This window comes from Apium graveolens, chromosome 8, assembly GCF_009905375.1.
Source record: "Apium graveolens cultivar Ventura chromosome 8, ASM990537v1, whole genome shotgun sequence".
NCBI lineage: Eukaryota > Viridiplantae > Streptophyta > Magnoliopsida > Apiales > Apiaceae > Apium > Apium graveolens.
In genome coordinates this window covers 263082851-263108710 of record NC_133654.1, presented here as the reverse complement: position 1 = coordinate 263108710, position 25860 = coordinate 263082851, and the positions used below count along the sequence as shown (strand labels likewise).

At 33.2% G+C, this 25860-nt stretch overlaps 1 protein-coding gene and 1 long non-coding RNA gene across 4 annotated transcripts; one reads left to right on the top strand and one right to left on the bottom strand.

Moving 5' to 3' along the window:
* Nucleotides 1-9222: 9222 nt before the first annotated feature.
* On the bottom strand, nucleotides 9223-12297 carry LOC141678180 (uncharacterized). Of its 3 annotated transcripts, XR_012557631.1 has the most exons (7): nucleotides 12014-12297; nucleotides 11648-11887; nucleotides 11433-11526; nucleotides 11248-11343; nucleotides 10278-10333; nucleotides 9838-9992; nucleotides 9223-9633 (listed from the first exon to the last, which is right to left on the bottom strand). It is a non-coding gene; the product is annotated as an uncharacterized LOC141678180 (long non-coding RNA). The 3 variants fall into 3 exon arrangements; XR_012557629.1 differs by having other exon boundaries at nucleotides 11648-12297; XR_012557630.1 differs by having other exon boundaries at nucleotides 9842-9992; nucleotides 11648-12297.
* A 4510-nt stretch (nucleotides 12298-16807) lies between these two features.
* On the top strand, nucleotides 16808-23320 carry LOC141677573 (agamous-like MADS-box protein AP1). The gene is made up of 9 exons (XM_074483567.1): nucleotides 16808-16957; nucleotides 17082-17276; nucleotides 21658-21736; nucleotides 21863-21927; nucleotides 22048-22147; nucleotides 22243-22284; nucleotides 22560-22601; nucleotides 22708-22823; nucleotides 22913-23320. The coding sequence occupies exons 2-9, from the start codon at nucleotides 17092-17094 to the stop codon at nucleotides 23019-23021; spliced, it is 738 nt and encodes a 245-aa protein (XP_074339668.1). The 5' UTR covers nucleotides 16808-16957; nucleotides 17082-17091; the 3' UTR covers nucleotides 23022-23320.
* The last annotated feature ends 2540 nt before the right edge of the window (nucleotides 23321-25860 follow it).

Genomic DNA, 25860 nt, shown 5'->3' with positions numbered 1-25860 from the left:
GAGTTGAGAAGATATCTTAAAACCATGTTCATTAGTTATAGAGATCAAACTTTAACATGTGAAAGATTAACTTCTGAAAATCTTGCTTGCAAAAAGAGGAATGATTATTTAGAAAAAGACTTAGTCATGTTCCATCAAACTCAGAAAGATAGAGATGATGCTTTCTATGTTAGGGATGAAGTGCTTAAAATGAATGAATCTCTAAAAGCTGAGTTTGAAAAGGAAAGAGAGATTATCAGGACTTGGACTAACTCTGGCAGAACAAATCAGAATTTGTTAAGTAGTGAAAACTGGAAACAGGGCTTAGGTTATGGAGAGGATGAGAATGATAAAGGAACTGTAGATATTAAGCCTGTAGTTGTTAAATAAAAGCCAAAGTTAAAACTTGTTAAGTTTGTAGATGTAAAGTCTAATAATGAGAAATCAGAAGTTAAAAAGGAATTAACTTCTGACAAACTAAAACAGGAAAAGACAACTGAAGTAAACGTAGGCTTAATGACTAAGAAGCAGTTTAAGCATAAGCTGAAAAATGTTAAGAATGCAAACAAGGTAAAATCACCTAGGAAAAATAGGAATGGAAAGGAAGGTGTGAATAAAAGCAATAATTATAAGCCTGTTCCTGAAGATCCTAGGAAAACGTGTCATAACTGTGGAAGTTCTAACCATCTGGCTTCTTTTTACAGGAAAAATAAGAACATAAACTCCTTACCTTCAAAGTCAGGAGTTAAGAGTCAGTCTGTTAGATATAAGCCACAAAATCCTTGTTTTCATTGTGGTAGTTTATGGCATTCCATTTATACTTGTAAGGAATATCATAGTCTGTACTATGATTATTATCAAATAAAACCTTCTTTAAAGAAAGTTAGCATTGTTCCTTCTAGTGTAAGTTCTGATTCAAAGTCTGATAGTGTAAATTCTGATAAGAAAAATGTTAACATAAACTCTGATGCTATATCCACTGCAAATGTTAACAAACTTAATAAGGCCAAAGGATCCAAGCAAGTCTGGGTCCTTACAACTAATCATTAGTGGTCTTTGTGATTGCAGGGCAACAGGAAAAACATCCTAGTTCTGGACAGTGGATGTTCAGGACATATGAATGGAAATAAAGTCCTGCTATCAGACTTTGTGGAGAAGGCTGACCCAAGTGTTTCTTATGGAGATGGAAACATTGGAAAAATATTGGGATATGGCAATATCAATCTTGGGAATGTCATCAATAAAGAAGTAGCACTGGTCTCAGGACTTAAACACAATCTGCTGAGTGTCAGTCAAATCTGTGACAGAGGTTATCATGTGGATTTCTTTGAAGAACACTGTGAAGTTATAAGTAAATCTACAGGCAAAGTTGTTCTGAAAGGATACAGGCGTGGTAACATTTATGAAGCCAAGCTTTCAACAAATACTGATGGTTCTGCAATCTGTCTGATGAGTAGAGCATTAATTGAAGAAAGCTGGAATTGGCATAAGAAACTCTCTCATTTAAATTTCAACAATATAAATGAGTTGGTCAAGAAAGATCTTGTGAGAGGACTGCCAAAATCAGTATTCGCTCCTGATGGCCTTTGTGATTCTTGTCAGAAGGCCAAACAAAGAAAATCTTCATTCAAGAGCAAGACTGAATCATCAATTCTTGAGCCTTATCACCTACTACATGTTGATCTATTTGGTCCAGTAAATGTCATGTCTATTGCAAAGAAGAAATATGTTATGGTCATAGTGGATGATTTTACCAGATACACATGGGTGTATTTCTTGCACACAAAAAGTGAAACTGCATCTATCTTGATTGATCATATCAACCAACTGGATAAATTGGTCAAGGACTCAGTGAAGATAATAAGAAGTGATAATGGTACTGAGTTCAAGAATTTGATAATGGAAGAGTTCTGCAAAAATCATGGAATCAAGCAGGAATTTTCTGCTCCTGGAACTCCACAGCAAAATGGAGTTGTTGAAAGAAAGAATAGAACTCTCATTGAAGCTGCACGTACAATGCTTGATGAAGCAAAGCTTTCAACCTATTTCTGGGCTGAAGCTGTGCAGACTGCTTGTTTTACTCAGAATGCAACACTCATTAACAAGCAAGGAAAGACACCATATGAGATGGTAAAGAAAAAGAAGCCAAATCTGAAGTATTTTCATGTATTTGGATGCAAGTGTTTTGTTCTTAAGACTCATCCTGAACTCATGAAGCTGCTATAGAAAAGGCCAGCACACCATCTGTATCTCCTGTTGATCCAGGCACAAGTGCTAAAATTGATATTCAGAACCTGGTTGTGCCTGAGGTACTTTACTTAGAAGCTCCAACAACAATTCATCCATTAACAACACCTGTTACTGATGCTACTCAAACTCCAGAATTATCTACTACACCTTCTCTGCATCTAAATGTTGATGATCAGAATTTAGGTGAGCATCAGGATATGGCTGTTGATCAGAACTTGGAACCAGATCAGCACTTAGAGGATGATGTTGAAGCCTCAATTGCTTCTCATACTGTTGTTTTATCAGAAGATGCTGATTCTGTAAGTTCTGATGCTGCAAATGCTGATGATACTGGTGATACTGCTCCAAATGCAGATGCTGATGAAGCAGGTCCTTCAGGACATGCACCTCAATAAACTGTTCATAAATCTGAACTAGTTAAGAAGTTTGTTACAAGAGAAGCACCAGTGCCTTGGAGTGACACTCCTGCAGAACAGGAATGGACTAAGGAATGGAACTCAGTTCTCTGTGTTCCATCTGCAAAGAATCTTGCTGAGCACTTGACAAAAGCTGATGAGATGTTAATTATTGATGATTTCAAAACACAGCTTCGAGTCACTACATTGAGTACTAAACACTTATAAGGTCTCCATTACACTACTCATGCAGAGTTACATAAAATTCAGGAAGAATTAATCAAGCAAGAACAAGTTTAGAAACTTGACAAGAAAAAAATTCTTCCAACCTACCTTTGACAGAGTTGCTTATATTGAGAAGACTTAAGAGAAACAACAATCTCAGATTGATGATATTTTGAAAAATCAAGCTTTTCAGCAATCTCAACTTAATGAAATCCAAGCCTCAGTGGAATTGCTTGTCTCTCTTTTCTTACCTGCTGATGCCAAAAAGGGGGAGAAAGTAATTAAGTCCAAATGCAAAACTGTTAAGACACTGAAGGGGAAGGATGATGAAAAAGATGACCAAGGAAACTCTGGAATGGGTGGAGGTCATAGTCAAGGTAGAGGTTTCTCATCAAGAAAAGCTGAAATCACAAGTCACAGGACAAGTTCTGATGCTGGAAAAAGAATTACTTCTACTACTGGTAAAAGGATAAGTTCTGATGAACTTTTAGACCTTGATGAAGAAATGTCAAGACAGTTATTTCTTAAGGAAAATCCAGGAATGGACTTGGAGAGTCTGATGGAAGAAGAAGTCAGACTTAAATCAGAAAAAGTCAAATCTAAATCTGAAGCTTCTGGTAAAAAGAAACTTCCAAAACTCAAAGGCATTGTGATAAAAGAAAGGACAAATCATGAAGCAATCATGGCTAAATCACAACTGCAGATAGATCCAAGGTCCAAGGGCAAAGAAAAATTTGGTTAACCTATAAAGGTTTGTGTGCCTCCTGTGAATGAAGAAATTACTGATGAAGATGTTGATCTTGCTCTGAATTCAAGAAAAGTTTCTAAGACAACCTCTGACATGGCTCAAGTTGTTCAGAGTTAAGAGATAGTTAGTTCTGATATCTCAAAGAAACAAGTAACCACTGACATAGCTCAAGTTAACTTGATATCAGAAGATAAATCAAAGGAAACTTCTGACATTGCTCATGTTAAACCTTCAAAGATACTCATACCAGGATTCACTAAAGCCAAACAGACTAAACCTTTGAAGACTGTTGCAAGTGGTTTTGAAGCAAGAGTGGTTACTGGAAAGGAAGCAAGAGATAAAACTGGATTGGGAAGTGCTGATGAAAGAAGAATACAGAACACAACCAATGATCCAACTTCCTTAAGTGAACCAGGTGTTGTAGCAACTCCTGAGAGATTTAATCAACTAGAATCTGTACAAATGGTTTACCATACCTACTTGAAAGAACACATCTTGTTGTACTTCATGACAGATGGTAGAGTTTATCATATAAGGGAAAATGCCATTCCACTGAAGTATTTTGAAGAGCTGTATTATTCTTACTTCAAGTGAATGACAAAATAACAGAAAGTGTTGCAAACTTTTTGAAGAGTCAAATTCAGAAATAGAAAAAGCTTTATTCTGTTAAGTCTGACAGCTCATATCTTCCAAAGTACAGAGATCACAAGGGTGATATTGTTGAGATGAAGCCCAACACTGCCAAGATTATAACTATATTTCTGGGTTACAGGGCTGTGGAATTCAATCTTGAGTCTGATAAGGCATATTTTATCAGACTGGATCAGGATATAAAGAAAGCTAAAATTAATGATCTCAGGGCTGCAATCTTTCAAATTGGTGAAGAAACTGTAGAACTTAAAGATGCTAAAAGGAGGATGATTGATGAACTCAGATATGTTGAGAGATGTTTATTGAAGAACTATCTCAGAACAACTCCTGACATCGGAGAGATCAGAAGATGAAGTCAAGTCAAGATCTACAACTGCTTAAATTCTGATATGAATACAGACTGAAGTTGTTATCAGAAGTTAAAGATTGGTAAAGCTTTAAGGACTGTAAGTTGTAGTTATCTAGTCAAATTCTTATGCATTTGTACTTAATGTTTTTGACATCATCAAATATTTGTTAAACTTGTATATTATGCTAATTTACAAGTTGGGGGAGATTGTTAGATATATTTGATAATGTCATGGCTCATGTGATTTATGTTTAGTTTTCAGATCTTACTTAAACAGGATAAATCAGTACTTATTGGAAGTCAGGACTTAAGGATATCAGTACTTAAATTATCAGGAGATAATCATCAGAAGATGGATATCAGAACTTAAGTACTGAAGGACGTTCAGATAAGGAAGGCAGCTGGTTAAAGGAAAGAAGATCGAGACACACATAAGAAGAGATATGCATGAAGAAGGAATTCTATGAAAAATAGAATACTTGGAAGAAAAGATATCTGATTGATATATTTTAGGAAGCAGAATTATATTCCATATCAATTAGCGATTATCTTATAACTGTGTAGTATATAAACACAGGCATAGGGTTTACACTATAAGTGTTATCACAATCGAGAAGATTATTCATTGTAACCCTAGCAGCTCTCGTGATATTTGTTCATCACTGAGAGAGAACAGTTCCATACTGTAACATAGTTTATTGTTTCAATAAAATTTGTTTTCTGTTACGTGAGTTATTAAAGTTCGATTTGATTGTACTATACACTGTATTCACCCCCCTCTACAGTGTGTGTGTGACCTAACATTATTTTCTTCTTCGTAGACAATGTTTCCATCCAAAAAAGAACATCGAGTTTATGGGACTTAACCACATCCCTAAGAGCATGAACTGCATGAGAGTTCCCCAACCCTCTGCAGTTCCGACTTACAGCATTCATAATGTCCGGCTAGCTTGCTGAGCTAGCTAAGCCAGTTGAGAGTTTTTTAACATTGTACAATCCTTATCAGAAAGCACAATATCATTTTGTTTGTTATTCAAGCTTGAGTCTGAAACTTGTACAAGCGCACCTGGTGTATCCATAACATCATATTTATCCGGGCCGCCTCTTAGCCTTTTTCTGTCTGTAATTTGAAGCCCACTTATTTCCTCATATTCTAGCCCATCTTCAAGATTCAAATTTGAATTTCCCCCGTCAACTTTTCCAGTTTGGCTAACTAAATTCAAGGGATTCACATTATCCCCTTGATTATGCAACTCTTGCCTTCTGTCATCCCCTAAAATCATGCTAGTGTTAGCTTTCACGTAACTGAATCCCCCTGATCTCGCTCCTTGATTGTAGTGTCCCTGACGCGCCTCCCATCCCTTGTCATCATCGTCACGCAGCCACCTACTCTTCTCCAGACCACCAGCTCGTTTAGCAGGCGCTTTAAGACAATTGCCCCATTCCTTACCACTCTCAGCATTTATGTTACTAAGAAAATTTCTACAATATCATTCTGTGTGTGTTAACATTCCACACGTAAAACAAAATTCTCCTAATCGTTCGTATTTGTATGAGACCATCACCTCCTCTCCATTCTTTTTCATAATTTTCTTCTTGCGTTTGAGAGGTTTCCTAACATCCAATCGAACTCGAATGCGCATGAATTCTCTCCACAGAATTGCATTGTTCTTACTGTCATACTCAAGAAAAATTCCAAAGAAGTCACCCAACTATTTTCCCACCGCTTCTGACATAAACCCAGTTAGAAGCTCAAAGATTTGCATCCACAAGTTCACATGCCACAATGGTACATTTATGGCTCTTCACCAATTGGGACTTCTACCATCACAATCATTGAGTTGTCGAAGGACCAGGGGCCTCCTTTAAGAACCCATTGGCATATCTTCTTTATGATAGAATTGAAATAAAAAGAACCATGGCTCTACTTCCTTAATGTTAATTCCCATGGCCGGCCTCCATACATCTGCCATTTTTATTTTCATAGCATTAACGTTGATGTTTCTCTCCGTCAAAAACCTACCTACCACACATAACTCATATCTGTTGCCTGCGACTTCCACATCTCCTCCTACCACAAACGCAGAGTTCTCCTCATCATCAATATCTAGGTTATCAAACTGATCATTCAAATCATTATAACGAGCCATATGCAGAAATGAAACTCTCACGATTCACTCTCCAGGACGAAAAGACCAAAAAAACTCTCACAGAGGAGAGAACCAAAATGGTTAAGTATGTTTCAACTTATAAGTTGGGTCGACAGCAAGCAAGGATCTAGTAAGGGATATGGGGCAATGTCCCCGTAAAATAAAATTTTAAATTTTTTATCATTAAAATTTTTTAAAATATATAATATGTCTCCAAAAATTAAAAAAATATATAAAAATATATTCATAAAATATGATCAATGGCCGACGGAGTTTAAATCCTGAAATCGATGTACATATATTCAAAGTGATTATTTAGAACTTGGGCATGTTAAGTGTTTAAAAACCATGCTTGGTTTTTAAAAAGAGGTCAATTAACCTTCAAGAATTACACAGAATGGGTTTATTTATTTTTATGAAATGGTAGGTTTCATGATCGGACTTTTCTCTCTATTTCTGTTATTGTAATCTTAATTTCAGGTATAGTCTTCTTGTTTACTTCCTACAAATAAAAAATTATGAATGAAACTAAATCTGATAATTATTGGTTTCTTGAGGTGATTTTTTTATCATCTTATCTTATCTATGTGTTTATTATTAATATACATAAACAAAACAGTTTGGAATAGAGATGTTCAAATAATCCGAAACCCGAAATCCGATCCAGTCCGATCCGGAAAAAAATCCGAAAAATCCGATCTGAAAAAAAAGCCGAGCCCGGCCCGCAAGCCTAAAACAGGCCACCTTTTTTCATCAAAATCTGGCCCGGCCCGGCCCGAAGCCCAGATAAAAGCCCGGTTTTTTAAATGCCCGGATTTAGCCCATATTTAGCCCGGATTTGAACCTGATTTAAAGCCCGTTACGCCTAATTTCAGTCCAATAACTATTTTTTTTGAACTTATATTGCAGCACTCTATAGTTTCTATCTATATTTTAACAAAAATATCTAAACTTTACCTAATTCCTCACTCTCTCTCACCTAATCTTCTCTTATTCTCCATCGATTCCCTCTTTTCGACTCATTAATTCTGTTTACTTGACTTATGCTATAATCTATGTTTAATTTCTTTTTCCTCCTTTTTGGATGCCTTTTAGAATATCTTTCTAATCTTTTATCAAGTCAAACAATTCATGTTTATTGTTATTCTGTGATTATTTATTAATTTGTCAAGATTGTTTTGCAATCTGCAAGAAAATTATAGGCAATAATTTGTCTAAAAGGGGTTTATGTTGGATGAGAAGAGAGAGTGGTGGAGGAGATATTTGTAGTTTGTTGAATCGTGGGAGGTTGAGGAAGTTTAGGCCGAATGGAAGGTGGAAAGGAAGAGAAAATTGGAAGGGGGAAATTGGAAGGAAGGATCCGCTAAATGTGGCCCGGTTTAAGCCTGATTCGGCCCGGTTTAAGCCCGGTCCGGACCGCGGGCCTAAAACAGGCCACATTTTTCTATGATAGGCCCGGCTCGGCCCGACCCGGTTATTTAAAAAGCTCGATCCGGATTTTTATATAAAAGCCCGAGCTTTTCAGGCCCGGATTAAAACCCGACCCATCAGGCCTTTTGTGCATCTCTAGTTTGGAAGTCCTCATTTAAATTTGTGGTGGAGAGACCTAAAAACTCTTTTAAGTATAGTTCGCCAATGAAAAAGAATGCTTTAAATATTAAATCACCTAGTGGAATGCAATAATTAGTTTACTCTATTATCTCAATTTTTTGTTTAATAAGAATCTCACCTGGCAATTGTTAGCTTACTCTCTTGTCTCAAAATCTGTTTTTGCTTAATAAAAATGACTAACCAAATAATAGATAGCCGAAATTACCCAAAACAAAAAAGACACATATCATGAAAATTACCAAAATAATGTAATATTATTGTTTTTAATAGGTATGATGCATTCCAAGTTTAGTGTAAAATAAAACGAGAGAATAATTTTGTTTTACACAAAGAATGGATGACATTGACAAAAATCATCATGTTAGCTACATTTCTGAGAAAATTATGCTTGCAGCACACATATTTTGTTCCCTACGCCATAAGTGCAAATAGGCAACCCCTACTATACAGTTGCATAAGGCCTAAATGGTGTTGCATAAGGTAATAGGCAACACTAGGGTGAGGTTGCCAATGTGGACGTGGTTGTAGACCCCTAATGGAACACTTTGTACAACACCTGTAAGTATTGCATTATGCTGATTTTGCAACAGTAGAGGCAAATATTGGCAACAACAGTTAGTGTTGCATAATGCATGACGGGACATTACACTGGGTCCTACGTGGCAAGTGACATATCAGATGCCATGTCAGCAGCAGGGGGTCCACATAACCACGTCAGCATGCCACGTTTGCATGACACGTCAGCATGGGTCCCACCCTGCGACGTCAGCTGTGGGCCCTCCATCTATTGCAACACTGAATTTATAATATACAACACCATTTTTCGCTATATGCAACAATAATTTTATTCATTTGCAACGCCTTTTTTTAATTACAACACCATTTTCTATGCACACTACAACACCATATGAAGTCAAACACAACACTTGAAAATTAAAATTTTGGACATAACTGTTTTGTTTTTACATAATACCTGCTATAAGTGGCATCCAACAAGTCCCAACAAACATCCTACAAAAACAACCCGAAGAAGCATTTAACAACCTCTAAACATACAAAACTCTAAACATACAAAACTAGTGTAAATCAGGAACATACACCCAATTCTAACTTAAAAAGACAAAAAGTACGTAAAATCTTTTTTGAAAACAACATAATATATGTAGCATATGATGCACAACAAACTCTCTTAGAAGTTGCGCCGCCTTGAGTGATTGGAATACCATTTTCCTCTTGATCATCGGAAAACGTGGGACATGCGTCTTCAATATTATCCTACATTTTTATTAGCAACCACATAAAGTTTAGTGGATAATTGGAGTAAAATTTTTTGGGAAGAAAACAAGAAATTGTAAACTAAATCGAGGAAGTTAGCTTGTAACCTTACTACATATACATATGACTACTGTAAAATTATTTAAGGTTTTTTCTAACGAAAATTAATCCCAATTAAATGTAAACAAATATTAATGTTTATACCTACTTGCACTCTGCCTTAAAGAAGTCAAGCAAATCCATCCTTGCAACAACATCTAGGTCAAGTGTAACCTCGTCTAACAAAAGAACCTGGGCAAGCATAGGTTCAGATAATAATAAATCAAACTTCTGCCGTATAACTTCAATACAGGTCTTCCCTGCAAAACATTAAAATGCATCAGGTGAGTAGCTGTCAATAATTTTGAGACACACTTAAATGAAACTTTAAGATGTTTTTTCCCTGTTAGTAAATAGTATAAATATATCGAACGGGCTCAAATTATACCCTAAATCAGTGAGTGGCATTACAACATATTCTAAGAATGACCCTTGCAGATGCTTATTACATGAAAAGTATGCAGGTCAGGCATGACAAGGTCCTTAACAGTGCACAAAAGATACCGACAATTTATGCCCTTTCTATGAGCCCCTGAAATACTTACTATTGTGTATTTATTAAGCCTCATAACCTCGAATCCACGGCTAGAAAAGCCTTCCTCTGAAATAAAGATGCTATTTGTCAGATCCTTATCGAAATATTTCACAATGCATTAGCAACATAGAGACATGAACGGTTTTATTGCACACACAAGTGCAAGATAGACGCGCAGCTCTCACTTTAAATATGTTTTTTTAATTGTAAAGAATCATCAGTCATGGACAGAGAAGCGGGGTTTACTTGAATTTATAAAACTTTAGGATTCCCTACCACATTTATTACATATTTTACATGTAATATTCTGGCTGAATATCAATTTAATGTACACTAAATATATGATTAGATAATATCACTTTCCTTTCTTTTGCATATGAGAAAAAAGCTTAATACATAGCAGGGTTCTTTTCTCAGTTCCAAAACTAAAACAATTTTCTCCTTTTGTGGGCTTCATATATTAGCCAGTACATATAGAACACTGGTATCTTTAATTTAAAGACTACTGAAGGTAACTTATACACCAGGGCCTTGGTATACAAGTTCTTGTTTTTGTCGTCGGGATGTCTCTTATCATGTACTATTGTACTTATCTAACAAAATCTCAATTGACCTGTGAAAGAATGCTGACATCCTCCACATTCCCAGAATAAAAGTGAAAGCAACATGAAATTTAAGATTCTACATAGTTAGGACACTTGCTCTATATAGTGCCTGAATAGGACACGTATTATTATCATACTCAAGCCACAAGAACATTTTCCAAGCTACCGTATCAGAGTAAGTGATCTTTAAAATTAAAACCCTCCATATTTTATTAAAAATGACTAAATGAGAAAGCACCACTAGATATAATACTAGCATCACAGCCCAGTAGTATAGCCATGTAAGACTTCAATAAATAGATGAATTAGATTTATAGTGCTTTCACATCAGTTTTATACAAGCAAAACAGAAAACACAATAGTAAAGGCACATACCAATCTCACTGCTAGCTTTTGCAGATGCCGGATACAACACGGTGCACTTTCTGTTTCCAGTATGTAGGAGCTCTGAAGCTAAAACCTTACCAGTTGCTGAAAGAATAATATTTTGAATTTAAATCACCTTCTAGCTTCTGGAAGCTATCAGATTCATAGAATGTATGGTTTTCCCAAGAATATACCTTTTGAAGGAGCAAATGCAATGTCAACTATCTGTTTTGACGACTGTGCCACATTATCAAATATGCTTGCTGTGCCAGCTCCTACAACACATATCTTCACATTTGGGGTACCAGCAGCACCATAAATCAAAAAGCAAAACACATCAGTATCGAAAAACCGTCTAGAACTTCAGCTTTTACTAACTTGACATCACTGACTAACTGAAAAATCTTACTTTCAAGCTTCAAGAAAGACTAGACCGGCTTCAGGAGAAGTTATAACAATCCAGTCAAAAGTCGTCTCTATTTCCGCAAGACATGCAAAATACCACTTCTATTATGCAGTTCACTGATTACTTGTCAACTACTTACCCAAAATCAAAAGCCACTTCTATTATACATTCTTAGAATTTTCACTTAAATCAAAAGCCCCAAAATCAAAATATACCCTAAATCGCAATAAGTTTGAGATTTACCTGCAAAAGCCCCAAATCAAAACCAAATCGAAACTTGAAAATAAAAAAATTATAAGTTTGGGAGTCTAAGCCTAGAGTTAAATCGAAGCCCCAAAATTGAACCTGATTCAAGTCCAAAAATCGAACCTGATTCAAGCCATAATTCCAAAATCAGCCATGCGATAGAAACTAATACCTAAAACCCCTAAAACATTCACATCAATAATCCTTGATTAAGGATGTAGAGATTATGTGTGATAAAGAAGAGATAAGAGAGTACACAAAGGGAGACAAGATAAGAAAGAGAGGAGGCATAGAAGGAGATAAGAAAGAGGAAGAGAGTACATAGAGTGTATGAATTGAAAAATGAAAATTGAAGTCTTTCTCGGTGTGAAATTTGGTTGAGCGGGCTTTTTGCTGCTCACCAAACTTTCCCCAAACTTTTCCCAAATTTTCCCCTTTTTGCCAATTTATTACATTATATATAAAAGCACATGATATAAAATATTTTTTTTTTAAATATTTTAAAAACACACGATATAAAATCTTATTTTTTTTAAAATATTTGTACATCTCTAAAATTAGTAGGTAACATCATTCGTATGGTTGGATCGTCGAACAAGAATTTTTAAAAAAATAGAATCACCACCCGGTACAAGACTTGGTAATAGGAACCCGTGTTGACCGTAATTTGACTAATATAAAAACGCACAATATAAAATATAATTTTTTTAAAAAAGATTTATACATCTAAAATTAGTAAGTATCATCATCCGTACGATTGGATCGTCGAAAAAGAATTTTAAAAAAATAAAATCACCACCCGGGACAAGACTTGGCAACATGAACCCGTTTTGACCGTAATTTGACTATTATAAAAACACACGATATAAAATCTAATTTTTTTTAAAAAAAAATTGTACATCTCTAAAATTAGTAGGTAACATCATCCGTACGGTTGGATTGTCGAACAATAATTTTAAAAAAATTGAATCACCACCCGGTACAAGACTTTGTAAAAGGAACCCGTGTTGGCTGTAATTTGACTATTATAAAAACACACGATATAAAATCTAATTTTTTTTAAAAAAAAAATTATACATATCTAAAATTAGTAGGTAATATCATCCGTACGGTTGGATCGTCGAACAAAAATTTTAAAAAAATAGAATCACCACTCGGGACAAGACTTGGTTATAGGAACCCGTGGTGACCGTAATTTGACTGTTATAAAAACACACAATGTAAAATCTAATTTTTTTAAAAAAAAATTAGACATCTCTAAAATTAGTAGGTATCATTATCCGTACGGTTGGATCGTTGAACAAAAATTTTAAAAAAATAGAATCATCAATCGGGACAAGACTTGGTGATAGGAACCCGTGTTGACCATAATTTGACTATTATAAAACACACGCAATAAAATCTAAATTATTTAAGAAACATTTAGACATCTCTAGATTTAGTAGGTATCATCATCCATACGGTTGGATCGTTGAACAAAATTTTTAAAAAAATAGAATCACCACCCGGAACAAGATTACATAATGGGTACCCGTGTGCACCGTGGTTTGACTATTATAAAAGCACGTGATATAAAATTTATTTTTTTTAAAAAAAAACTACACATCTCTAAAACTAGTAGGAAACAACATGTGTACGGTTGGATCAATTAAAAATTATTTTAAAAAAATTAGAACACAAATATAACAAATAAATTTTAAGAATAGTATAATAACTAAGGCAACACTAAATAACCTACTGTAACACCAGAAAGCAAACGCAACGCCTGAAGTGTCACGTTAGCAAGTGGGCCCCACTTGTGCCACGTCAGCAATTGTGGGTCCCAAACATGCCACGTCGGATTTATTTTCCATGTCAGCATTTATTAAATAAAAAAGTATCTAATGCAACGGTTTGACCTCTACTGTTGCATGTTGCGCAACACTAACAATTATTAGTAACGGTAGCTTCAATGTACTGTAATGCTTCCTCCACTGTGTTGCAATAAACTGAAAATTTTGTAGATAATACAATGTATTTCGTGTAACGCTGGATAAAAACCGTTGCCTATGTATACTTATGTTGCAGTGATTCGATATCAGATGTTCATGTGCTTGATATTTGTTTTCAAATTTAATATAATTAACTTTTACCACTATTGAAATTGTTTTCATTTTAATGGTGGACGTTTAACCGACCATTAAATTCAAATTAATATTTATGACCAATCACATATCCGGATCTCTGCAGTAAAAAATTATTGTGCGGATATAACTTTAACCAAATTAAAGACCGCTCCCACGGATATTTGTTTAAGAAAATTGAAATACCTATTGGTGTAAATAAATTTTCAACGAAAATAAAATGATATAATTTCTAATTATCCGTTAACACTCTAACATTATCATGCCTATTTATTAAACAAATACAGAGTTCTGTCAAAAAAAATCGTTAGTAAGTATTTTTTATTTGTATCTTTTTAGACTACTAGTGTAACAAAGTTGCAATTCAAGAACTAATTAATTAGGTTGATTAGTTATAATTACTTATAAAGATAAAAAAAAATACCAGATATCAATTCAGGGCAATAATAAACATTTAATCGTAATTAATTTGCGATTATTCTCTCGCTGATCCCCGCATATTTAGTTGGCACAAATATTCCAAATCGGATCATTTTTGCATAATATAAAATCCATTAATATTCAAGAAACATAACTAAATGGTAATGTTAAAGTATTAATTGATTTTATTTGACATTTATTTAATATTCTCTTTCCGAAGTTCGTACACGTGTTTGGGTAGCATTTAAACTTTCCACAGAAAACTAAACGAAGACAAAAAGTTCAAAATGTTGTAGCTAATATAATATTAGTACGGAGTGCAAAAAAATTTAAACAATAAAAAGATAGTTCCAAAACATAACAAAACAAGAGGATGATGCCAAATGCCAATTATACAGTGGGTCAGGACTGAGGAGTATAATTTATAACGAATCAGGTTTCACGATAATAGAAACAAAACATCAACGCGTATTCTAATTTCCAACGCTGTATATTGTAACTGTCCAGACAAAAACATGATTAAATTGCCAGTTTTATCTGTCTAATTCTGTTATTTTCTTCATTTTACTCCTTTTTGCATGCATAACGCGCACACGCATGTTGTTTGTTTGTTTGTACGGATATAGCTAGTGCATTGCAACTCATATTGGCATCCAAGGTCGCCCCTTGCAGATAAAGGAAAGATATGATTTGTGAGGGTGGAATATTTTGCAGGTTGAAGTCCACGTTTTACTTTTCTTTACAAATTTAGGAATTTGATCTTTCACCCATGATTACACACCTAACCGAGTTTTTTTTTATGGTATATAATCCGCAGCCGCTACCCTTTGGTTGAGCACTAGGTAAATCCTACGGGTTCACGTAATAGTCTGCAAACCACGTGAACTGATGTAAACCGTATTTAAGCGACATGCTCTGGTTCAGGAGTCATAATCATAAATTCTCCTCCCGTGGGATTCGAACCTGTGACCAAGAGTTTAGTTTTTCTCTCTTTAACCTAACCGAGTTAAATTTGGAGGAACCCGAAAGAATTTAATAAATTCAATAATTTTTATCGAACAATTTCTATTTGTTAAAAAATATTGATGTAATAAAAAAGTTGGCATAATTTTTTTAAAATTGAAATAAAGAATTTTTTTAAAATTGTAATAAATGAGGTAGTAGCCGTACGTGTGACAGGGTCACAGAGGGGAACAAAGCAGCATAAGACTAAACTGTTTGTTTTTTGGTGGGTAGACTAAATTGTCATTTGCGTTAAAATTCAATTTTGTATTAATTATTATTCAAAAAGTGTGTATCAATTTGTCTCATTTATATATTATTTTTTATTTTTAAATTTATCGGTTTTGCATTTGAAATTGAGTCGAATATAATCGAACCGACATCTTTTAAATCGAATCTGAACAGGCGATCACGATTTTTAATTTTAAAACCGAAAATATATAATTACAATTCTGGTTTTGTCCAATAAGCTTTATCCGAAAACCTAGCCGAACTGGTCTATGCTCTACCCCACGTGTAATACACTCATAACTTGATATTGAATTTGCCCCTGGCAGTAACGTGCAGGTACAACAATAACCATAAGGCGCTGCTGAACACTCCAGTCCATAGAAAAGAAAAGACAAGTTAGAAAATTACACACTATCTTTAACAAGAAAATGTACGGACATTTGAGCAAGGACCGACGTTTGGTTCATAGTCATACCCACCAGACACTAACGAACGTACAGTAACTTGGACCAATCAAAACTAGACAACGTAGTTGTAAAAACCCCCAAACCTGTGACTTTCTCTAGCCTTATAGTACTGCTACACCTGTGTTTATTAATCTTTCCGTCCCGATATACATTTCCTTATATTTTTTATTTTGATTTCTGACACTATTAATTGTAAGTGATTGATTATTAATTTACGTCTAATTTATAAGATCAAATATAGTTATTATGATCTTGTTGAATTCACATTTATGAGTATTTTAATACAATAAAAATTTTGTATTTAATACTAATACGAAATTAAAGATATTAATAATTAAAAGTGTGCATTGACAAATGTGTTCAACACAAATATGAAAGTTTTTAGGGACGGAGGGAGTACTTTCCATCTACCAAGACTGTAACCCTCGTTAATCTCTTTTACAGTTTTACTCCTGACCTAGTTGGGTCCCATCATTTGATATTGTACTGCTAAGACAAGTTTGTTTCATATTTTTGAAAATTTAAAAACTGTTTTTCCTCTACATCATCCGTTTTCTTGAAAAATCACTTAAGAATATATACTCCATGCTACCTTATCGGTTGTTGGCATCCAACTATACATCATTTAGTATCCACTAATCTTAAATGAAAAAAGTCTAATGCTATAATTGCTGAAACAGTGAAAAATACATAGTACAACTTTTAAAAATCTACAAGAGTGTACTGTTCTGTTGGTTTCCTGAAATTCTAGATATCTAGAGAGTTTTTGTTTACATTGCCACACACTTTCCCTTATTCATATTCTTCCTATCCATCCAGTAAAGGTAAAAAAATGAATTACAATTTTTTAGTTGTTTGTGTATATCATCCTAATCTTTAGGATACAAGAACGCTACTAGTATTTCATAAATTTGTTGATAATTTGAGTATTTTGTTGAAAATTGGTAGAGGATCAGAAATGGGGAGAGGAAAAGTGCAGTTGAAGAAAATAGAGAACAAGATCAACAGACAAGTGACATTCTCGAAGAGGAGAGGCGGGCTAGTCAAGAAAGCTCATGAGATCTCTGTTCTTTGTGATGCTGAGGTTGCTCTTATTGTCTTCTCTACCAAGGGCAAGCTCTTCGAGTATTCTTCCGATTTATCGTACGTACTCTTTCGATTCTGTCTCGTCTCGATATATTTTCTCCTCTGATCTTATATGCTAATGGTTTCAACAGTTCATAAGCTCCATAACAAGAACTTATACATGAGTACATATGCATCTTTATACAGAGATTTTGTCTTGTATATTCTGATTTGTTAAAGTAGAAAACTTGGGTTAATCAACAACAGTTATTTGATTGTGATGGAAAAACTAATTAAGCTGTGTCATTACAATGGATCTACATGTAGTTACTAACAGAAGAAGAGTTCTTAAATAAACCCACATAAATTGATGTAAATTTATTTTAATGGTAATCTTAGTAATCTAAACAAATGTTTGACCTCGTCTATGTATGTTCTTAAACTTAATTAGTTGTGGCCAGTAGGCTATGTTCTAAAGATCTGGTGCATTTCTACTTGGACTTTGCTGAGAGATTTTTGTGAGTCAGTAATTTTTGTACTAAAATACTCAAGACACGTACTCCCTTGGTCTTTAAAAATGTTTCCTATTTGTGTTAGACACGTTTGCCAATACACAACTTTTGATTGTTAATATCTTTAAATTCGTATTAGTATTAATTATAAAAACTTTATTGTATAAAAGTACTAATAAATACGAATCCAACAAAATTACTCATTACTCATGACTATGTTTGATCTTATAGATTAGACGCAAATTAGTAGTCAATCACTTACCATGAACAGTACGAAAAGTCAAAACGGGAAGAATATTTCGGGACGGAGGGAGTACCTTTTATCAGTGTTCGAACGCACAATAGTACTTAATACAAAATTACAGGCAGAAGACACAGTACCTAGGAAACAAAAGTGTTAGTACATGGCGGAGGAATACGGAAATTCGACAAATATAATAATATGGAGATTTTTGGCCAAAAAAATGGATTCGGGTGCAGGGGACACGAGAATATATATATATATATATAGGTTTAGGTTATATGAAGTCCCCTGTTTCATTGGAGTCCTTGAGTCTATATATGTTCTGCAAGTAAAATATATCTTAAATTGTTGCAAAACGTATTATTTTTTGAATGATATTTTACAAATATCACATTTTTTATTAAAAATCTTGCATATTACATAGATTTTACAAGTAGAACGTTCTAAAAAACATGCTTAGTTTGCAGAACATAAATGTTCATATTGTAGAACATAAATGTTCATGTTGCGGAACATACATATTGTACTTGTAAATATAAGAAATTTGCATGATTTTATTGAAGTAATGATATTTGTGAAACATATTTTGCAAGATAACACGTTTTAGAAGATATTTTATTTGCAGAACATAGATGGACTCCGAGTACTCCAATTAAAGTTGTACTCCATAGAACTTTACTCATATATCATATTAAACATAATAAAACCTACTATCAAAATTAAAAATCATATTAAAAATGAGTAAATGTATTATTTATTAATCTAAAATACCAAAATATAATAAGAATCTTTAACTTTATGAAATAATGAATACAATAATCAATACTTGTAGTAACTAATAGAGATTGATACTTAATTTTATAAATGTCGTTTACTAAAATAGATTTTGACTACAATTTCTCAAGATAAAATTTCAGATTAATATCACAGAGGAATCCGTGTGTCCGATAAGAGGATGTATCCGACACATGACTCTACATGCAACCCAAGTGTGCTGTTTCTTAGCACAATAGTACTTTCGAAATTGATTATTTCCTCAATTTATTTTTTTGTCCATAATTTTAAACAATATATGAATAAATTTCTCTTGCAAATATGTTTAGCAAACTGTGGCAAAGATATATGCGGATATCGCCGGATTGGCTGATAGTAACAAGTGATTATACATTTAGTTGATAGGGTAACCGAGAGAGAACATCTGTTAGGTAGTTCTTAATTGTAGTCTCGGATATCGAGGAGCTTATTGTTTTTGTACAACGTAGTACGCATAGAAAATTGAACACAGGCTCAGTCAGGCGTGTTTGTGTCAGCTGAGTCTCATACTAGGTCACAACCTCTACTGCTCTACTGCATAGATTCCTTGTAGCATCATATATATATGTATTTTAATGCTTACACGTATGTGTAATAGTATTTGTTTTTTTTAATTAGATCAAATATACGTTTTTTCAAAATATCATCAGCTCTCAGTTCTCATTCCGTATGGTGAAATTTCAATAAATTAATTGTCCAACATAGAAATTGTGCACTGTTAACAAGATTGTAAGCTAATCCAGCTGCTAATATACTTCAACAAATTGTTATAAAATAAGTAAAGGTTTACCAAAATTAGTGTTAACTTTACCAATTGTGTACAAAAAATTTATACAAAATAACATGATAATTGATGTGAGATATTTTAATTGGTTTGTCGATAGGGAGCCCATCCCAATTAAACCCACCACATGTCATTATGTACAAAATTTTATACATAATTCTGGACACCAAATATTTTTACAAAATTTGACAAGGAACAAGTGATTACACACTTAGTTGATGACTAACCTTGAGAAACTAGTACTCCTACATCTTCACCTAGTTTTTGTTTTGTTTTTGTACAACGTTAACACATCAAGAATTGAACACTGGTCTGTTTATGCGTGTCTGCGGAAGCCCAGTCTCCTATTAGGTGACAAGCTGTACTAGTTCATAGATTCCTCACGGCATTGTATCTATTGTACTTGCACATACATAAAAGTTTAGTTAGTTTCATACAAAAATGAACATACATTATCTCGAAAACAATTTGTTAATCTCACATCTTCATGAAGGTATGATAAGTTAGCTAATACTCTATTTTAGAATGAACTATATTGCTAATGAAATATACATATGATTAATTGAGATATATATTTGGGGGTATTTGGTTGATAATTAATGTGTTCGGTTAACGGGAATCCGAAACTTAAAACCAAGTGATACTGTTTGGATTATCAATTTAGTTGTGGGGAATGGGAACATTCCCATCTTTATGGTTAAATTAAAACCACCATACCCTTGGATTTCCATTTCATTAACATTCCCATCAATCCCCATTCTCATACCCTTCATTTCCATTCTTAATTCTCATTCCCACGGTGCATTCAAACGCCCCTTGTTTTTATTGGAATTATTGCCATATTTGCAAGATCAGTTTTGTTTTCCAAGAAATGTCTGGCCTTATGCAGATCTAGTACCTTACGGTAACAATGATCTAATGTACAATATAAACAGTACTGAAGTAACATGTATGTTCTTGCAGTGGATTGTTCTGAATGTCTAAATATTAGTATTGTATTATACTATGTTACCCTGCCTGCTTAGCTCCAATTTACTAAAAAACAAGCCTACTTTTTGTAATCCAAGGTTATACAAAACAAAACTGATCATTCTTTTCCATTACACTTGCTTGATCTCCAGAATATTGTACAACCTGCATACTGCAAATCACAGCAATTTAAATGTATTTACAGTACTACTATATTAGATACTTCTGTTATCAATCTTGTACGATAAAGACATTATTATATATATATTGAATATATAACTAATTCATAAGAACATTGCTAATTCTTAAATCATATAAGCATATAAAAATTAACAATTAAATTAGGAGAAGGGTTTGAGAAAACAAACAGAGATTGAATTTAATCTCGACTCCAGAAAACTGTCTCCTTAAAGCAGTTTCGCCCCGCACCATCCGTGTTTAGCGACCTGCTTCCCAGGATAAAACGAGATACTAGTATAATCGATCGAATATACTCTCAGCGAACTTGAACTGAGCCCGAGAACTATCACCGGAATATTGAAAAAATTTAAGACTAAAGAGACCAAGAATGAAAGAGATGACTCTTATTTCCTTGACTTAATAAAACTGGTGCCCTAAGACTCTATTTATAAAGAGAGGCTTGAAATGACTTGTTTTTCTTTTTGATGTGGTACATGGTATTTATAAGAAAAACTAAGAAATAAGTTTGTGCTACTCTCGATGTGGTACAAAACCACTTTTCATATGAAAAGGTAGAACTTTGGAACATCAGTTCTCATTCACCTTTTACTCATTTTGAATGTGTTAATATGCGTTGGAATCTCCTCGAAGAGAAGAATACGTTCCAATAAATACACACCACTAACACATAATGTGTCTCACTCATATAGAGTGTCAAAATGATTCACAACTTAGTCTAAAATACTAAGTTTGTCCAACAACTTCAAGATTCACAAGTCACAGGTGTAATTTCCAGTTTCTCAGTTTGAAATATTGATATGATTTCCCTGAAATTACGTCATATGATTAACTTTGATTCCCGCTTTTTACAACAATGAATCAAAGCTTTGTATTATTATGGAAATATTATATATAAGATGTTTATCAGAAACTAATTGTATTTACACTCTTGTTCAGCATGGAGAACATCCTGGAAAGATACGAGAGGTATTCTTATGCTGAGAGACAGCTTGTTGCAAATGATCCAGATTCATCTGTATGTACTAGTGCCGTATATTGTTCTCAATCACAAATGTACTTCAATAGATAAACAAGATTTGACGTCATTCTTAAAACAGGATAATTTGTTTCATATATGGCTAATGATTTATTGTACCTGCAGGTAAACTGGAGTCTTGAATATAGTAAACTTAAGTCCAGAATTGAGATCCTACAGAGAAATCAGCGGTACGTTGAATAATGTAGAATAAAGTGAACTGTCGCTTGAAATGAGCCAACAACTACTGCCACGTCTGATGATTATATTCGTGAAGCTAATTTGAGGTTTATATGAAACATATTATGCAGGCACTATATGGGAGAGGATCTGGATTCACTGAGTCTAAAAGAGTTGCAACATTTGGAGCAACAACTAGACACTGCTCTAAAACACATCCGATCAAAGAAAGTATGCCCTAATATATTTTTGTGTGAAACTATTAAATGTGTTTATAAAATAGCTGTTTCGCTCTTTGTAAGTAATAGTAGCTTCTGATATTGCAGAACCAACTCATGTACGAGTCCATTTCCGAGCTACAGAAAAAGGTTTGATTATTATTTGCATTTAGTTTGGGTGCAACATTTGATTTTGATATAGCTAGAAATACGGTGATGAAAGTACATGTTTACAGTTTATATAGAAAGAAACCTATATGATGTACTCAATGTAGAATAAAATAGACGAAAACTTTCTGTCAGTTAAGACAATTCTAGCTGGTTGTATGATGCATCATTCCTTGATGTTTCGGTTAATTAACGGTTTACTGATGATTAGTTGAGATAATAACAATGTATACCCAAACTATTTATTCATGTGACAGGAGAGGACTATACAAGATCAAAATAGCATGCTTGCAAAGAAGGTATACTATGTTCAAAAGATACGTTTACAGTAAATTACCACGATGTCTATATAATTAAGCTACAAGTTTTATTCTTTGTATTCATGGTTCTTAAACTCGCAAACAGATCAAAGAGAAAGAGAAGATAGTGGCACAACAGGCTCAATGGGAGCAGCAAAACCCTGAAGCTGTTAACACAATTTCCTTCCTCATAACACCGACATTTCCTGGTCTAAACAACAGGTACCCTTCGATTTTTGCTTCGGATAACTCTTACTTAGACCAAGACTCTTACTACTAATTTTAGTAAAAATCTTACATGGTTGATATAGTGGCACTTACCATGGAGAAGCTTCTGATGGAACACGAAGGAACGAGCTGGATCTCAGTCTTGATCAGCCAATTTTTAATCCAGGCCATCTAGGCTGTTTTGCTGCTTGATAAATTATGACGCCTTTCATAAAAGTCTAAGGTTTTTGTGTATATGCTGATATACAACTTGGAATACGGAGTACCTAACATAATGCAGCAAGCTTTTATTTATTTACATTAGAACATATAAAATGTCTATTCTGGTTTTCACAGCTGAGCAGATTACTGGAAATTAAAGGATCGAGTACTTAATTACATTAGTTACTACTTTATGTATGTTCAGACAGATCTGAAAGTGTTAAGTAACAAGTTATGCAGTACAATGATTCGAGTTCGACTCTCGAAGGCATGCTTGTGCATTCGGCCTATTTTGTTTGAGCTAAATGTCAACATATTTTGTTGAATACCAAATACTCGTGAACAATGAATGCATTCGAATACATGACATTGAAATTTAAATTTTGCGTGACCCATCATTCTCACAAAATAAAAAAAAGTAGAAATGTGAGGATAATTATCATATATTTATCATGTAGTACTCCATTCATTCTTTTTGTATTACAACAAAGTTGAAATGAATGTTAATTATAAGATTTAAATTAATTAAGACTTTAATCAATAAGTTTAGATTATCTATTATTATTTATCTACCCATTTATTTAAACAAAACATGTGAGATATGAGACTAAATTAATTATCACTATGCTTAGCTTAGTTATCTTCCTTATTTGTCAATTTTTCATTGGCATGATTTTTAAATTTTACTTATCTTGCTTATTTGTCAATTTTCCATTGACATGATTTCTAAATTTTATATCTGATTGTTAGGTAGTTTGAGTTTCATTTTTCGGCTGCCAAAATTTTTTTTAGACCAGTTATTGTTACTTTTTTGAGACCAATTAATGCTAATGCCATAATGTTATTCTGATAACATCTTAGTATCTTCTTAGAGTCTGACATCTTAGTATCTTCTTAAAGGGACTCAACATGAATACTTGTGCATTCCCTACTTAAAACAAACATTTAAATAAAAAAATAAGTTATACCAAGTGAAACTTCATACTAAAAATTAAAAAAGTAATAATTATTTATTTAATTTTTTTACATTAAAAACAAAAAGTATGATAATAATAATTATAATAATAATAATAATAATAATAATAATAATATAACCGGGTATATATGACAACTAATCTGGTCATGTTTACAAATAAAACTAGGGAAATTCTCACTACCCTCTTAGAATTGGTTTTTTCAAATGGTATATAAAATATTTTTAGATTTCGAATGTTACCATTCTACTGTTATGTTATTTTATGTTGTACCCCCTACTGTTAATCAAATGTTATAAAGTTTGTATTATTCAAAAAAGTCAATTCTAGAAGGGCACCATTGATAATTTTTTTTATATATGTTTCAGATTTTCTTTTTTGAATCCTATTATTCCGAAATATTCATTTCAATATGCATGCTTTTATTACTATATAATATGTGTGTATATATTATAAATTAATTTAAAGTAGAAATTATAAACTAAAAATGACTTCATATTTCCCTGTAACTATGGATTGGGTCACTAATGTGATATAGATGATTACTGATTAACGAGAATAAAAGTCATGAATACGTATTAGGACTGTGTATTCGGTTATTCGATAACTAAATTGAACTATAATTTGGTTATCGAATTAGGGAAAATATCATATCGGAATAAGAGAAAATATTATATCAGAATACACTCAATTTGATTGTCCCTAATTTTATTCGAGCAGTTATCCCTCATTTTAATAACTATTATTTAATCGAATATGTATGTTTATATAATTTTTATCGTATATAATAATATTTAAGAAGAATTGATAATGGTATTATCGTAGAATTAGATATTTTAAATGATATCTAAAATATAACATTTGACTAACAGAGATTAACGATATGTGTACGGTATAGAATGACATAATAGTAGAATGGTATTATCCCAAAATCAAAAATATTTGGTATACGATATGAAAAAACCAATTTTAGGAAGCTACCATCCATAATTTCCCATAAAATTAACCATACGGTCATTGCATAATCCACTAGACTTTTACGGAGAGTCGTAACTTGATAAAATGCTGTACAAAGTCATTACGTGTCACATGGGCCGCCATTAGACCAAAGCCTGCTACTAGTATGGGCTTGCAAGGAATCTTGATTAATATGGGCTTGGAGTGTAACATTTTTGGTCACCAAAATTTAAACATGCCAACTTTTCGAACATATAATTTCACTACCAGGGTAAAAAACAAGAGCTAAAAAAACATATATATTTATTTGCAGTAATTTTGTTGGATGTTTCTTGATAAGCGTTGAAAAATGTACGTGAATCATTGTTAACTTTGATATGTACTTTCGAAAGAAATTTTTACATATTGCTATACATATTTTTAAAATATACCATCATTAGAAAAGTGTACAACTACATCATGCATTCTTTTCAGATTACAACAAGGTTTAAATGGATCATAGCTATAAGATGGAGTTAAACTAATTGAAATATTAATCAGTTTATATTTTTTTTAATTATTGTCATTTACTTTAACAAATGTAATTACATGCGATATGAGAGTAAATTAATTACCTCAATAATATATGTAATTATGAATTTATCACTCCATAAGTAAATTTGTAATGATCAAGAGGAAAAATTACAGTAAATGTAAGCAATAAAATTGAAAGAATAATTGACATGGACACTCAAAATATGGAAGAAGTCTGATATGGAGAAGGATTTGAATGTTACAACGTTGTAGAATTTACTTGATTCAAATACGACTAGTTTGAAATATTTTATTATATAAAATTCAAACTAAATTATAAATTATAAATGTTTTATATTTCTGACTTGCGAGTAACTTATAAGTTT

Coding starts and splice junctions, on each gene's coding strand:
- LOC141677573 (XM_074483567.1), top strand. CDS start 17,092: ATGGGGAGAGGAAAAGTGCAGTTGAAGAAAATAGAGAACAAGATCAAC. Junction 21,928..22,047: donor ATCCTACAGAGAAATCAGCG/GTACGTTGAATA, acceptor CATATTATGCAG/GCACTATATGGGAGAGGATC. Junction 22,148..22,242: donor AACACATCCGATCAAAGAAA/GTATGCCCTAAT, acceptor CTGATATTGCAG/AACCAACTCATGTACGAGTC.